This window comes from Hippoglossus hippoglossus, chromosome 11 (genome assembly GCF_009819705.1).
Source record: "Hippoglossus hippoglossus isolate fHipHip1 chromosome 11, fHipHip1.pri, whole genome shotgun sequence".
NCBI lineage: Eukaryota > Metazoa > Chordata > Actinopteri > Pleuronectiformes > Pleuronectidae > Hippoglossus > Hippoglossus hippoglossus.
In genome coordinates, this window is record NC_047161.1 from 15,561,553 (window position 1) to 15,577,389 (window position 15,837).

General features: G+C 43.0%; 1 protein-coding gene across 3 annotated transcripts; it reads left to right on the plus strand.

Moving 5' to 3' along the window:
* The first annotated feature begins 4,720 nt into the window (after positions 1-4,720).
* LOC117770859 (1-acylglycerol-3-phosphate O-acyltransferase ABHD5-like) lies at positions 4,721-9,342 on the plus strand. Of its 3 annotated transcripts, none has more exons than XM_034600639.1 (8): positions 4,721-4,846; positions 4,972-5,097; positions 5,530-5,612; positions 6,374-6,782; positions 7,449-7,600; positions 8,585-8,696; positions 8,779-8,959; positions 9,137-9,342. In XM_034600639.1, exons 3-8 carry the CDS (start codon positions 5,537-5,539, stop codon positions 9,248-9,250), a joined length of 1,044 nt encoding a protein of 347 aa, XP_034456530.1. In that variant the 5' UTR covers positions 4,721-4,846; positions 4,972-5,097; positions 5,530-5,536; the 3' UTR covers positions 9,251-9,342. The 3 variants fall into 3 exon arrangements, with proteins under 3 accessions (XP_034456530.1, XP_034456528.1, XP_034456529.1); XM_034600637.1 differs by having other exon boundaries at positions 4,972-5,048; XM_034600638.1 differs by lacking the exon at positions 4,721-4,846 and having other exon boundaries at positions 4,943-5,048.
* Positions 9,343-15,837: the final 6,495 nt, after the last annotated feature.

The following is a 15,837-nucleotide window of genomic DNA, read 5'->3' on the forward strand; positions in this document are numbered from 1 at the left end:
GTGTGTTGTAGTGGTGCTATGGACGAGTGAAATCCAACGTTGAGCTATAAATCAAAACCTGCGCCACAGGACTGACAATAACCCTTGTGTTGACTGTAAATCCAGTTAAGGTTGCTTGACTCGTCATACAACATAAACCACGTTGGCTCATAAAAACAAAGGACTCCCAATGGCCTTGAATTAAGGGTCAAGTAATGCAAATGATTTGAACTTCATTTCTGGGGCTCCAAGCTTTGAAAAAATGGCCGTGGGAGAATTCGACAGCAATGGCTCTTTGCAGAATTAATCAGAATTAGTTACTCAGGATAATCCACAGACCTCAATGCAAATCATTTTCCATTTTTTTCTTAAGAGGAAAGTAGTTTAATTTAAAACTGTTCACAGTGAAATTATTGGATTATCCAGAGTGACAGGGACAAAATGTTGCAGCTGAATTTTCTTTTTCATCTGCCTTAAAAATCAACAGCAAAGTCTATGTGTAGTGCAACCTGCCTCATTGAAAGGGGTTAAAGGACAGACTAAATAAATATTAGTGTGTCTTTTCGAGGAAAATTATGATGTCTCAATCCTGTGCAGAGACAAACCTCCACCTTAACAAAAAAAACATAACTGAAAATTCTCAGAGAAAACTTTACTACATTTACTGAAGCTGCTTCTAGTCATGCACTGAACTCCAGACATTTGCCAGCCCCCCGGTAAAGTGGCCAAATGACATTTGAGCCCATGTGACAATATAGCACGTGGCAAACGCAAAACTGTAAGAAAACAAATATCTCCGGATAAAACCGAGGTGCCATACACGCAGAAGATGCGGAAAAGATATCAAATTGGAACGATGAGATATGAGAGCTGTTGCTGATGAGGGCCAATGCCGGTGTCAATGTGCTCTAAACAAAAACGCTGTGCTTTTTGCAGCAGAACCCTTCTGCTCTACCCAGGCGCCACACCTCGCCTGAATGTTATGGACATTTTCCTGTTGTTGTAAACACGTGTTCCCCGCATATTCTCCTGCTACGTTCCTTGTTTTTCTGAAAACAGCAACTGTTCAAAAACAATATATTTGAATCAGACACTACAGTCTCTTCTTCTGTGTATGTGACATCCGTTCATCTTACATGTTGTCCTCCGTTTCCTCTTTGTCTCCTGCTCTCACATGGCCTTGTGCCCCCTCCACCTCACACTGTATTAGTCCCTGAGGATTTTCACAACCCGAGGTGGATCAAGTCCCTACAAATCAATAACATCCATTCATGTAGGTTACAGCTCATGAGTAACCAGGTGAACTTGCACATCCAAAGTTCATAAAAAGACCCAAGCAAGACCCACAAGACCAAAAAAAGATGGACTCAAAATGAGATTCTTCGTTATTGCCAAATAAAACAAAGTTGCTCAGACTTTATCTCGTCGTGCACACATTGAATGCGGGCAAGACTATCAGGAACACCCATATAAATAATAGCCTCTACTAATGCCGGCAGTAAGCACTCAGATCAGTCAGACAGGGCCAGTTAATAGACCCGTATAACTGCTGAGGATAGAACATGAGGGCAGAGGATGGAGAGAGTCAGTGGAAAAGTGAGAGGGAGGAGAGGAAGGAGGAAACTAGCAGAGAAAGCGAGACAGTGAGGCTGGCCATTATAAATCATATCCGCTGTTGGCGCCGGCCATGTATCCTAGCAACCAGACATACCCTCCGCCCCTCCTCCTTCATCCCATTTCTATCTTCCGCTAACAACCTGGTCACTCTTATTACCCATACTGCACTGGGCACTGCCCCAGAAACCCATGACAGTGTGTGGTTTGCGCTCACACCGAGCTGAGTGATCCACTCAGGGTTTGTATGAAACTTCCGATGATCAAACATCATGAGAGCTGACCCCTGATAATGGACATACTGCAGACCGCTGTCACACACACACACACACACACACACACACACACACACACACACACACACACACACACACACACACACACACACACACACACACACACACACACACACAACCAATGAGAGAAAATATAACAGACACACTCAATCACGATCCCTCTCACAGGCCTTTTGTCTAACAGGGTTCACTGACTTTGAGATATAAATTTCATTACACTGTTAAACCTCTAGCTAGCCTGACTAGCATTTAGTTGTTAGACGCAGCAAGCAGGCCGGCTCAACGCTGCAGCTTTATGCCATCTCCTCTCTAAAAGCTTTGGTTAGTTACTGGTCTCCAGACAGCCACAGTCTTATACTACCCCTGCTCCTCTTTTGGGCTCGGCTACAGCCTCATTGTCTGGCTTATGAAATTTTGAGCACTCAGCAGAGTGAGCGGACAGAAACACACATGAAGGATGAGTGTGTGCATCTGTGAGGAGCGAAGGAAATGAAGCACTCAGGAACCACTCAGTCAACCCATGGTCTGAGAGCCACCAGAAGTGGGTGGTATGAGAGGAAAATGTGTTTGAGGAATGGAGCGCAAAGTCGCCAGTGTGTGTGTGTGTGTGTGTGTGTGTGTGTGTGTGTGTGTGTGTGTGTGTGTGTGTGTGTGTGTGTGTGTGTGTACCAACAGAACACAATGATGCCACCTTGTGGACCAGGATTGTCAGGACTCTCCTCATATTTTCATTTGCATATGGGAGAGAAAATGATAAAATATTGAAATGTAATTCTGCAGCTCATCACAGTGTTTTAGGGACTTGCCACCATGCTGGAGGAAAAAAAAAATAAGTAAAGCTTTTCACGTTTTTCTCTCTTATATAATGTCTGTATATACTATACATAATGCGTTTTTTGTAGGTTAATTTAAACCCAGTGTTATCCTGCTGAATACTGTGGCTCCCAGTTCCTAAGGTCTCCAGAAAGACACAAATAAGTGTGGTCAGCGTACAAGGAAAACACAGTCATTTCTCGAAGGATCCTCCTGAGCTTTTCAAGGACGACACCTCTTTAAATCTATAAGATAGACCTGCTTTTAAGATTTAATGAGATTCACAGTAAGAGCAAGAGTTGAAAAAAAGGGAAAAGGTAAGATAGTGAAAGTGCTATTCCTTAAGCAGCAGGATCAAACTGTACACCCAAGTCCTTCAGGATAACGAAGATTAACTTTCCCTTTAATCTCTGCCCTTATCTGAAATTATAGGAAGACATTTATGCAGATAAGAAAAGGTTTAATCTTCCGCCAGCAATTGTGTTTCTACTTATTATTAGCTTGAATATTAGTGTGAGGGAAACCAAAGTCATCTACCTTGGTTTGTCACTCAGCCACAAGACACAGATTCATTTTGAAAAGCTGGAAAAAGCCCTTTCGCTTAGTTTCTGTCTGTGTGTGTAATTCTATTTAAATTCCTAGTTTTGATAATGCATATATACATTTATGTCCCAATTTTCAATTGTGTCAAATAGTTATTGATTTGTTTGTTTAGTAAAATATATTAGTTAAATTCAATTCATATTTTTCTATATTTCTATATATTTCTTTTATATTTGTACTTATTACTGCTGATGTCTTTTTGCTGCTGTAATATTGCAAATTTCCCCAATGCAGGACTAATAAAGGACAACTTATTCTTAAAAACAATATTGGAAAAAGTAGAATAGGACGATAATATAACACAACCTATAACTGGTCAAGTTGTCATTAGATGTAGAAATTACATTTAGCTCATTTGTAAAAAAAATTATAATAATCCAGTAGAAGCCAAAGATATTTTGAAAGCATGAGATTATAAACAACTACACAGCTCACCTTCACTATAGACTTAATTTAAAAATGGATGACATGACAGCTCAGAGTGAAGAAGCCAAAGGGTTTTGATCACCCCCTGTTGGCAGGCTGCAGTATAGGTCATAAACCGCGCCTGTTAGCGGATGGAACACGGACCAAACAAAGAGTCAAAGTACATGTCAAATACATTTTCTCAAAGATGTTTTTTTTGTCATTTTAGTTAGCCTAACTGTTATAACACTGATCTATGTTCAAGAGTTCAATTTTCCAGTAAGTATGCATTTATTTGATGCTGTTAAAATGGCGTGGAACATCATGCTCGCTTCGGCTATTCCATTCCCGGATCTCCACCGCACAGACTCTGGCCCAATTACACAAGATGGCAGTGAACGTGTACGAGATATTTTGGCTTCATTTCTGGATAGTGAGAGGAAGAGAAGACGTGTCGTCCATCTTTATACAGTCTTTGGTAAAGATTCAAACACTTCACGAAGATAATGAGTGAATTTTCATTTTTGGGTGAACTATCCCTTTAAAGTTTCCTTTCTCAAATAGTATATTTTTCTCCAATGCCTCTGTAAACTATTCAATGTTGAATAACGCTTTTATTTTTTTAATGCTATGCTAAGCTAAAAGGGTTCGCTAGCCCAATAAAACTCCACTTGTATTTTACTTGTATATAGTATTTAACATTTAATCATTAAGATATCAATTGTTGTTTTATGGTCCCAGGGGGTCAATGGGTGCTACTTGTGCAGTAGTGCATTACCTGTGTTGTGTGAGGCCACTGGAGGTCAGCTGTGCAGCTCCGGAGCACAGGTTGTGGTTTAGCCATTAGCTAGCAGTGGTTAAACCCCTGTGAAACACAACTTCTACACTGTGAACACAAAGTCAACACACACTGACTGGGAGGGGAAATCCCCCCCAGTAAGTTAGCTGATGAAAGATGAAAAGCCTAAAAAACGACGACGACCACCGCCCACCTGAGCAGAGAACCACCGGAGCTCCACAGGTTCATCTGCAGAGAGCCCCCCCTGCTGCTGCCTTCACGTGCAGACGGGTATCAAACCCATCTGGAGAACCGCCCATCACAATAAAGCAAATATATCAATTCTCCTGCTAAAAATGTAAGTCAATCGTGTGCTGCAAACGCAAACTCTGTGTTTGGTTATCGGTTGTAATTCGAATGCCTAACAGGTCTATTCAATTCTTTACGGGGTGTACTTTAACGCATCTAAATAAATGTTAGCAGACGGCTCCTCTCACTGTCTCCAGACACTTCACCATGCGGAGGATGGCGGAGGAGCTCCAGTCCGCCCCCGAGCAGAGGTGAGCTCTAGCACTGACACTACTCTTCTATTCGAACTTTCTTCATCCTGGAAGTTGTGTTTCTTTTCTAATCTCCGTGTTGTGATGACATTACACCGAACTCCCTCTGAATGTTTCATTTGTGTTGGTATAAGCGTATTTCGATGCATGTGATGAATTTGCCGAAATGAAGGAGCGACAACTTATGTTCATAAAAAATATTTTACAATGTAAAGGTCGCACGTTGAGGCGCAAGTTGCTATTAAATTGACATATTTTTAAAAAGTTTTTGACGTCTCAAAACACAAATAAAAAAGGGACTATATGTGTTTTCCTAGAAGCAGGTTTCAGGGAAGTACTGTATGGATTGTATAGCAGCAGCACTGATAACACAGCAGAGCCACATGACCAAAGTTCAATATACCGTTTGTGTGTGTTTTAGCATGTTCTGTGTTTTTTTCTGTCTGACCGGCTGGCTGCATGTTTGCTCTCTGAATCACAGCTCCTGGATGTCCAGTTGGATTCCCTCCTGGTGCCCCACTTCTCCCACTCAGCTCAAAGATGCCGAGGAAAAAATGCTCAAGAGTAAGTTTGGTCTGGATGAGTTGTGGAAACACTTGTGAGAACTTGGTGCGTTGTCAAGGAAAATGTAAAAAATGGATATAAAGGATCAATAATAACTTAATTATCCCTGAGGGTCAGTTTGTTGGGCAGTCAACAATAGTCACAAGAACATTTAAATTATAAACATGCTACATAACCATCTCATAACCAGCGGAAAATAATTAAATAGCATTGCAAAGTCATTAAGAATTGAAAAACTAAAGTTGAGTAAAAGGCCAATGAAGATAAGATAATAAAAGTCACTTTATAAAACCACATTTAAATTCACTAGATCCTGACTTTTTTCATCAAAATCCATTAATTATTCCCTGGGGAAAACGCCCTATCTCGCAATGTTAATGAAAGGGAAAACATTTCTGGATTATATGGATTCTTCCTTGACCTATTCCACATCCTTCAAACAAGTTTTGTAGAAATCCATTCTCTTGATTTTGTGTAATCTTCCCTAAACAAACAAACAAATCGACTGGGGTGAAAACATAACCTCTTTGGCGAAGGAAATCATTTAATAATCATTTAAAAAATACAATGGCAGTGGGGACAATATTGTTCTTGAATCTGCAAGTCCTGCATGTTGTCCGACTGTATCTGCAGGTGGGTAGGACAGTGCATTTGACTGGACTCTCATCGGGGTCTTCATCTCATAGAGCACTTCCATTTCAGCTACTTCACCTCCCTCCCTCCTCCAGGCCTGTCCCATCATCTCTCCTCCTCTTCTGCAGGTGTGAGGCGGCCTTTCTCCAGGCAACACGTCCACATATCCAACAACAACTCTTTGTGGACAGTAGCGTTCTCTACTCATCTGCAGCCATCCTCCCCATCTTGCCCCCAACCCCCTGTCCCGCCCAGGCCTCCTCTGGTTCTGCTGCACGGCATCGGGGGCGGAGTTGCCCTCTGGGCCCAAAACTTGGACTCTCTCTCTAGCGATGGCCCAGTCTACGCTCTGGACCTGCTGGGCTTCGGCAGGAGCAGCCACCCCCAGTTCAGCGCCGACCCGGAGGGAGCTGAGGAGCAGTTCTTGGCGGCGCTGGAGGAGTGGCGGGAAAAGGTGGGACTGGAGGAAATGGTGCTGCTGGGACACAACCTCGGAGGATACCTGTCTGCTGCCTACACTCTCAAACATCCTCACAGGTGCCGTTTTGTTTGTGTCTGTGCTGACTTGTTGATGAATATACAACAAATTACTTGCATAGAGAACAGTGGCCAAGTAGATGGAAATAAAATGTATGTGACAATAGAATGTGTTGCCCCACAGACAGAGAGGAGAGCAGGTTAAGGTCAAAGAGTGCTGTGTTTAAACTTTAGGATTTGTCCACTATTAACTACTATGTAACTATTTTGATAACTGATTCATCATTTTAGTCTTTTTCAAGCAAATATTTACTGAATTCATTTTTTGAATACACCTTTATACTTTACATTCTAATAATTTACTTTATGATGAGCCTAATATATTATTTTGCAGCCAGTGGTGGAACTAAGATTTTTCTAAATTAGGGGCCATAAAGGGGCCACAATTTACACAGATGGGCCAAATATATATTCATGCACAATTCCTGATTCAGTAAGTTGCACATTTAAGTCATTCCATTCCATTGAAACTATTTTATAACTTTTTAAGCACATTGTGTACAAATTGTTATATTTAATTATCTGTGGTGTGTTCACTGTCATTTTAGGTACATTGTTCTGTTGTATGGTGCTGTCTGAAAGTCTTAACATGAAGTGTGTATATTTATTGAGTAACCCATGTTTGTGTGTTTGGTCGTGCGTGTGCGTGTGCGTGTGCGTGTGCAGGGTAAAAAGTCTGCTGCTGGTTGAGCCTTGGGGTTTCCCTGCACGCCCCGACAACCCCAACCATACCTCCATCCCAGTGTGGATCAGAGCCATAGGAGCTGTCATGAGCCCCTTCAACCCTCTGGCTGGACTCAGGCTTGCTGGACCATTGGGTCTGCGCGTGCACACACACACTCACACATATAAACACATACTTGCGCATAAACACACTCAGACATATTCTTATGATTCACATTCTGTGCAAAAATGTTGTCGGCCCCCTAAAGCTGTGTGAAAAATGTTTAACTTCAAAGTAAAATACCATATATTTAACACCAATACTGTGATTTCAGTGGGGAAATGAGGCAGTGATGAAGATGAATAAACCACCTCATGTTGGTGTTAATGGAAGATTATTCTTTTATTGTTCTCCTCATAGAAGAAACAGATCTTTGTGAAAAGACGAAACTGATTTTCCTCCTTATCCCCCGACACTGTCTGGGGACATGTCCATTGTTTGTTTTTTACTCTGTCACTCGACTGAGAAAAGATGCTTCTGTTGTCAGTTAGAGGTTTTTTCTTTTATTGGCCGCGCCGTCTTTCCGTTACCTTTTCAAAGAAGGCTATGTTCTTTTGGCCCCCGTCCATGGTTTGTTGGTTGGTTTGTTTTTCAGCAGGATTATGCAAAAACTGCTGAATGGATTTCCATGAAACTTGCTGGAAGGATGGGACTTGGGCCAAGAAAGAACTCAATATATTTAGGCACGAATCTAGACGTATCAAGATTTTTTTTTTTTTCACTTCACAGTATGAGAGAGGGCATTTTTTTGACATTTTCGCATTTCCCAGCGAATAATGGATGATGATATTAAAAATCACACATGTTTAGGAGACGGATATAAATGTGAACAATTTGGTTCAGATCCAAATAAAAATCTGGATCTAGTGGATTTAAATTTGGTTTCATTAGGAGATTGTTGTGTCTTGGTGGAGGTATGCCCTCTACTGAGTACCATTCTAGTTATATCTTTATTATCCTTTATCCTTTTCCTCTTACGTGCCATAACTCAATGATTATTTGTACTGTAAAGTAACCTGCAGTAGCCAAACTAATATCTAAAGGTAGATGTCCTTGTTTTTGATTTCTCCTCACTCAGGTCCAATGTTGGTTCAGACCATCAGGTCTGATTTCAAACAGAAATACTTGTCTGTGTTCGATGACAACACTGTGTCTGACTACATCTACCATCTGAACGCCCAGACGCCAAGGTGAGGAACCTTTATGTCGATATGCACGGGTATGTTATTTCTCAGCACAATGTACTGTATGAATGTACATCATCTGTTTCAGCGGAGAAACGGCCTTTAAGAACATGACCATTCCCTACGGCTGGGCTAGGAGACCGATGCTGGAGAGGATCGGCCAGATTCAAGCCGGCATTCCCATTTCCTTCATCTACGGATCACGCTCCAGCATCGACAGCAACTCTGGATGTGCTTTGAAGACAACTAGACCAGACGTGGAAATCACAGTAGGTTCAGTAGTTTGTTGTCAATGTGGGGATGAAAAGAGTCATTTTCAGAAGGTAGAGCTCACAATCAATATCACAGATTGCCTGGCTTTTTATGCCTCGGTGCCGGCGACAGCCAGTGGCCGGAGGCATTATTGGAATATGAAACACAACATCTCTGTAAACACTGTTTGTCAGGTGATCCGAGGAGCAGGCCATTATGTTTTCGCCGACCAACCAGATGACTTCAACCAGGCGGTCCTTCGGATCCTCGCCAGAACAGCCAGGAGAAGTGAGGATGAGGAGCCGTGAGAGTTCCTTCATTCAGAAAATACACAGGAGAGCAGAGGGATTAAGTGACACTACACAGCCACAACAGTTCAACTGTTCTGCCTCTTTGTCATGCACTTTAGTCTTGAGACACCCATAGATGATTGAAGGCACTTCACTCATCACTCCACACTCAGGCCCTCTCCAAGGCTTGAGATCAGATGATGCGACTGGCTTCTTTATCCAGCCTCATGTAAATACGTTTTATAAATAAATGTGAGATGAGTCTGTGTTGCTCACTTAGTGTTTTTCCTGTCCTCATGTAGTAAGAGCCAGTTCGAATTGGCATCCATTTCGAAATGTGACTTCTGAGAAGCGATTGGGAAACGGAGCATTTTTCTCAAGAGAATATCTTGTTTGTATCGTTTTGTGTGGAGGTCCAAGCTCAGTACACAGATTGTTCTTTTCCTGACCCGTTGCACACTCTGAGAGGAATGAGGGAGAAATAAGTGGAGCAAAGGGCCGCTGTGTTTTTCATGGAACATCCTCACCCCTCCAGAGGCACCCTGACCGAGAGCAGCCAGCAGAGGGCAGCAGGGTGACAGCATGCACACATCATCTCACCTCTGCTCTGCAGAACGGTCACAGTGAAGCCCGCACCAAGCGGCCTCATGTGCATATTGAGCTGAGTGACCCACTCAGGAGACCTGGACAGGGATGCTTTCAGAGCGCTACGACGACCGGCTCGCTGCTAAGTCACAACTGCAGTGACAGAATAGGGTCAGAGACGTGTGTTGGGCTAAAAATAGAGCTCCTGTTTCAGGAGGCACCGACATGAGTTAAACAACTTGGCCCTTCTCAGGGAGGCGTTCATTTTGTGCATGTGTGAGTTTTGCAGAAAATAGCTCAAGCAAAGAAAATCAGAGTTTTCGTCGACATTTGGTTCTTTTTGCTGTGCTGCACAATCACTGTATTCATTCTCACATTCTGCCTGTTTGCCAGGAGCGTTTCAAGGGACCTGGGGGTGACTACTTCAAACACAACACCCCACCCTCACACACACAAAAAGGAGCACACGATACCGAACCACTTCATCCCAATATCAAATGATATCAAATGATTAATAAAGTGCATTTTGCGCATACATATAATAGTTCAGTAACTCCCATCACCCCCATCCCAGACACATCATACACACTCATTTAGATGTTCTAGTCTCCAACCTGGTCTTGTTAGAGCCTTTTTAATCGTGGTGTCGTTTCGGTCTATTGCACGTGGGCAATCATACAATTTTAGGTGTTTTTTCTCAAAATTGTCGTCGCTGTGGACTTACGTAATAAGCCGTCATTGGGAATTGGGGACCCCCTCCCAGCTCAGCAATTGCCTGCTTTGCCTTCCCTGCTGCAATGCCCCTGGTGTTTATGGTGTGCCACACTAATTTGGTACAGTTAAAGCTTCATCGTTTTTCCTAAACTTGAACATGACGTTAACCAGATACGTTCCCATTTGACTATAAAGGGAAACAGAAAACACAGTATAACTTTTATTGAAATGCTTAAAGGGGTTTGTGAAGGTACCCTGTTGGCCTTTTGACTTAGTGCTGTGGACCAGTGGTTTTCCGAGTCAGTCCCTGTTGTGTTTGTATCATGCACATGAGTGAGGACACACATACTGCTGATTTCCTGCTGTAAAGACGCATGTGTCTTAACGTGACAACAAAGGCAAAGATAAGGAAGATTGAAAGTTGGATATAAACGTTGCATCATTTATATACTATTGCAAAAGTTGAATATGTAAGGGAAATGCATTGAGTACATTTATAGAGCTCAAGGATGATGTGGGTTATTTTTGTGAGAATATCTGAACACTCGACAACAGGGCACATTTTTAGTAGTGTGGATTTTTATTTCCAGTGAATGTCACTAACAGATGATGAGGGTGGATGCTGGTATTAAAGGCTGCAGTGTGGTTCACCCACCGCGGAGTGAGATGACACCATGGAGATGGGATATTTTTGACCACTGAGCTCCCCGGACTTCACCAGCACAGTCCCTCTGTCCAACTCTGTCATTTCTGAGACATCAACCCGGCCCACCCGAACCGTCTCCTGGCAACACGGTAGCCACGGAGACTGACTCTTTTGGATCACCAACATGCAGGAAGTGATGCCATGGTTGGATGGGGTAATTATGGGTTGTTTGTTTTCTTGAAGACGCTTCGCTGGCAGCTTGTCAAGGCGGCGAGGAACAGTCAGCAGGAGCTCCATGTGCCGCATCCTCTCTTGGGGTTGGAAACCTGCACACACAATGTGCCCGGGCCTCTGTCCATAATACTCACTGAAGAAGCCTGCAGGCTTATTCATCGCCTCTCTCTCTCTCTCTCTCTGTGTCACCCACTCAGTCACATGGGCACAGAATCATTTCATTAGGAAAAGTGAAACAGGCGAGAGAAGTGACAGGAGCTTTCATACTGGCTTTGGATATAATTGAAAGCTTGAAGGCCTGAAATAACTGCACATAAAAGGTGTGCACTCACTCAGAAACACACATTGTTGCACTGCTGCTGGCAGCCTATCAGCTCTCGCTTTATCTTAAATCAGCACCAGCCAAAGCTTCAGGAGCAATTTAAAGAGTTGACAGTGACATCTCTTTTTTGATTTGCAACACTGAGCTGATTCTTTTCCCCTTGTTTTTCGGACTATTCTTCTAAACCCATCGTTTTGGAATCAAAGTAGAAGTGTAGCTGCAGAGGGGCGTCCTGGTAGACCACCACCACTCTTTCTTTCTTTTTTCAAACACCGACAATTTCCTGCATCATAGGTATCCATCATCCCGGCACAGAAGCCCCACACAATTAAGCTCATTTTTCCTGTGACAATCAACCAGTATAATGAGATTCATGCATCATGCACAGGCAGCTCCTGTCTGAACCAAACAATTACAGTCAGTGTATGAGTGACTGATGATATTTACAGATTCAGAGATTTTACTTTTACTCACAAAGGTGGCAGCCACACTGACCTTTGCATACTGATAATAATTCCATGACGTCTGTGTAGCAGAGCGATGATAAATGAAAGAATTATCTATCTCCTCATCTTTAAAATTAATTGACTATCTACCTACTAATTCCACAAATGTCTGTCTGTATTTGAAACGCACATCTCGCGAACCGCTCATCTTATCGTCTTCACACGTAGTATGTGTATTGTGAATGGCCCAGGGAAGTGCAGTGTTGAATTTGGTGTAATTTGGACACATGATACATTCAATATTAATAACAAATTTAAACCACAACATTTGTTTTGTTGCAGCAATGTTTAATATGAAGCTGAATTACCGAGCTTATATTTTGAAAAGTTGTGAAATTGAGTCTTAAGATTGTGTGTCGATCGCTTAACAGACCAGTAAAATAACCGACATGCAGTTTATGCAAAAATAACAGCAGACCAGTAAATCATTCAAACGTACAAGCACACACGGGAACAGTAATAAAGCAAATTGAATTTCATTTTTTTACTATGAAATCTTCACTGCAGATAAACCAAGCAGGATAAGCACAAAGTTTTCTTACTTCACTCTGCACCATAGACTGTTGATAAAAAGCTCTGAACACATCGTCCAGCACACAAACAAAATAAAAGTGACAGTATATTGTAGAACTGTTTGAAGAGGACTCACGAGGAATAATTCTGAAGTGGCTCCGGAGCACGAACAGAGGAGAACAGCCCATTCCAAACAGGCAGGTTTAGAACAAGCACTGCACACGTCATAGAAAAGACCTGAGAGGTGTTGTTATTTACTCCAAAAGACAAAATGTCTTATGCAGTGGAGCACCTCACAGCCCCTCTCACATTACACCCAAGGTGAGTCTAATGATCACAGCATTTCAGTTGTGGGCGAGTGCGTCAGGAAAGCCAAACAGAACCAGAGCTGCAGTCTGCCAGCTGCCGGCTTGTTTCCTACAGACACTGCACAGGGAAAGCTGTTGAGACGATAGCTCCTCTTCACTTCAGATAGGGAATGAAAGGGATCCAACGAGGCATTGAGACTTCAACAGTGAGACTCGTTGCTCAGGGACTGATTCTCATACTGGTTCATATAATCCTGTAAAGCTGATAATTCTCTCTTCACTGAAACTATTGCTCCCTCAGAAACAAATCTGGTTTCTGAGCTAATGCCTCTCATCAAGTCATTCCCATCCTTGTTCCAGCGCTTTGCTTACATCAATTTTAATATTCAGCTCAGCCGTCCTCATCCACTGCATCCTGTATTAGTACATCATTATCATTATTATCATTATTATCACCCCTGGCAAGGAGGTTAGGTTTTCACTTGCTTGTTTGTGTGTCAGCTGTTTTCAGTGAAGACCCACCGTGCACCACCTGCTTTGCACAAACTAAAAAAGAGTTATTAGTGAGTAGCTTAGCAGCTCAAGAGCCAGACATTTCCCTCAGGAAGGAGCTGGTGGCAGCAGAACAGAGATAAATACGAGAGTGAATATTGGACTCAACATTCATCCGGTGGACATGAAAAAACTTTTCGGAATGATTCATAGTGTTGCTCCATGATATATCAACCTATCATGGATGTGTTAACAGCTTATTTTAATTGACCCCAATTTGGCCAAAAACAACGTGCCAGTGGAAAACTGTGACAGCTTAAAGGGATCGGTCTGACGCAGGGAGCGGCCCGACACGAAACCCAGGGCAGGTAGATCGTACATTCCTTACCCCTTAAGGGATAAAGAGGATTAAGATTAAGAAATTAATCAGAATGTTTCGCTGTGACAATATATCATTGATTGATTGAGTGATTGGCTGATTGATTGATCTTGATACAGCTTGTTTTCAATGGCCCCCAAAAATCTGTTACTCCAGGTTTTCTCGCTACAAAAACACTGGTTCCTACACATCACATCTTTTTGTGGACTTTTTGTGAATACCTCCTCTTCAAACCCAAGCTGAGATACCCCGGCGTCGAATCTCGCTCCAGAGAAGAGATGGTACATTTCTTGCATGCTGAGAAGAACTCTCTGTGATGGGTATATTGACTCTAAATTGAGTGCTCCTTTGAAACCAAGAAACACCCGTTTATTCTCCCCCTCCAGACCTGATTTGTAAAACGACTGCAGGCTGGGATTGTTAATTATTTCGGGAACAAACGGCTGTTCTCATCATCGTTTCTGCCTCAAGGTTGGGCCTCTGTGGATCCTTTTTGTAAAACAAGTTTGGGAAACATCCAACAGCACAGTCTCATTTTTAGAGATCATTACAAGCAGGTGTCCTTCAGAATCAACAGGATGCGGCTGCGGGGAGGAAGTCTGCCATCGCCACTCATGTCCTATAACAACCGGTGACACCTCTGTCCCGTGAAACTGCCTCACTTATTTTAAGCTTCCCCATGCAGACTACAGTCAATCTCACTGTGACAATGAGCTCCACGTTTTGGAACCGTCTGATCAGTATCTGAGGAATTCTCTCCCTTTTAAAGCTGCAACTTTAAAGCCAATAACCTGGGGTGGCCTGTGCCCCTGTGCTGCTTTATGATTTCCTGTTCAGCAGCAGTGCCTGTTATAGCTGTGATGCCCACAGATCTCCAGCTGTGTCCTGCTTTATTCACAGTAGAAGAGGGTTTTTTTCTTTCCTCACTTTCCTCTCTTTGCTTTAGCCTTGCTGTTGTTTGTTCTTTCTTCTCCTGGCCATGTATTTTGAGACTCACAGGTTTATTTGCTGTTAAACTGCCATGGCTTCTTTTATCTGATATATAATATCGGTAATAGCTGTTCTTTTTTTGACGTCTGCCCTCCCCTGTTTGCCTTTTCCCAGACTGTCACAGCTGATGAACATCTGACTTCTCTCTCTCTCTCAGTCTCTTTCCGTGTCTCTCTCTCTCCTGCCTGCTATCTCTGGCAGTCCTCGGTTTCACTTTGTGTGCGATGGGCAAACGCACTGTTTCAGTAGTGCTCTGAACGATTGGCCTTCAGCGAAATCAAATGTACACATGCACACAAATAGAGCATCACGCTCCTCAATGTCAGGTTAACAGGTGTGTGTTTTAAAGTAACAGGAGTGTAGTATCTTGGCAGGCCGGGTTTAGTCGAAGAGGTGTGTGTGGTGTGTGTGTGTTCTTGTACAGCTATCTTTGTGAGGATCAGTTTGAGCCTACAACCAACAGAGTGAGGACATTTGGGGAAAGTGAGGACCTTTTGGCGGGTCCTCACTTTGTGACCTCCCTTTAATGGAATGTTTGGGGGTTAAGACTTGGTTTTAGGGTTAGGGTTAGGGTTAGGCATTTAGTTTGGATGGTTCGGGTTAGGGTAAGCGGCTAGGGATTAGGGAATGTATTATACCAACGAGTGTCCTCACTAAGAAGCTGTACAAACGTGTGTGTGTGTGTGAGGTGTGTGTGTGTGTGTGAGGTGTGTGTGTGCGTGTGCGTGTGCGTGTGCGTGTGCGTGTGCGTGCGTGTGCGTGCGTGTGTGCGTGCGTGTGGGTGTGTGGGTGTGTGTGTGTGTGTGTGTGCGTGTGCGTGTGTTCGTGCGTGTGTTCGTGCTCTGCTGACAGCCTGGTGGCAGGAGATCTGCTTTAACATTCAGCTTCCCTGACTAGATGCTCTGCTGACAGATAC

What these genes read in the sequence shown, in the direction of transcription:
- LOC117770859 (XM_034600637.1), top strand. Translation starts at nt 5,005, where the DNA reads ATGCGGAGGATGGCGGAGGAGCTCCAGTCCGCCCCCGAGCAGAG. An exon ending in CTGAACGCCCAGACGCCAAG is followed by an intron (nt 8,697 to 8,778) that starts GTGAGGAACCTT and finishes CATCTGTTTCAG; the next exon opens with CGGAGAAACGGCCTTTAAGA. An exon ending in GACCAGACGTGGAAATCACA is followed by an intron (nt 8,960 to 9,136) that starts GTAGGTTCAGTA and finishes ACTGTTTGTCAG; the next exon opens with GTGATCCGAGGAGCAGGCCA.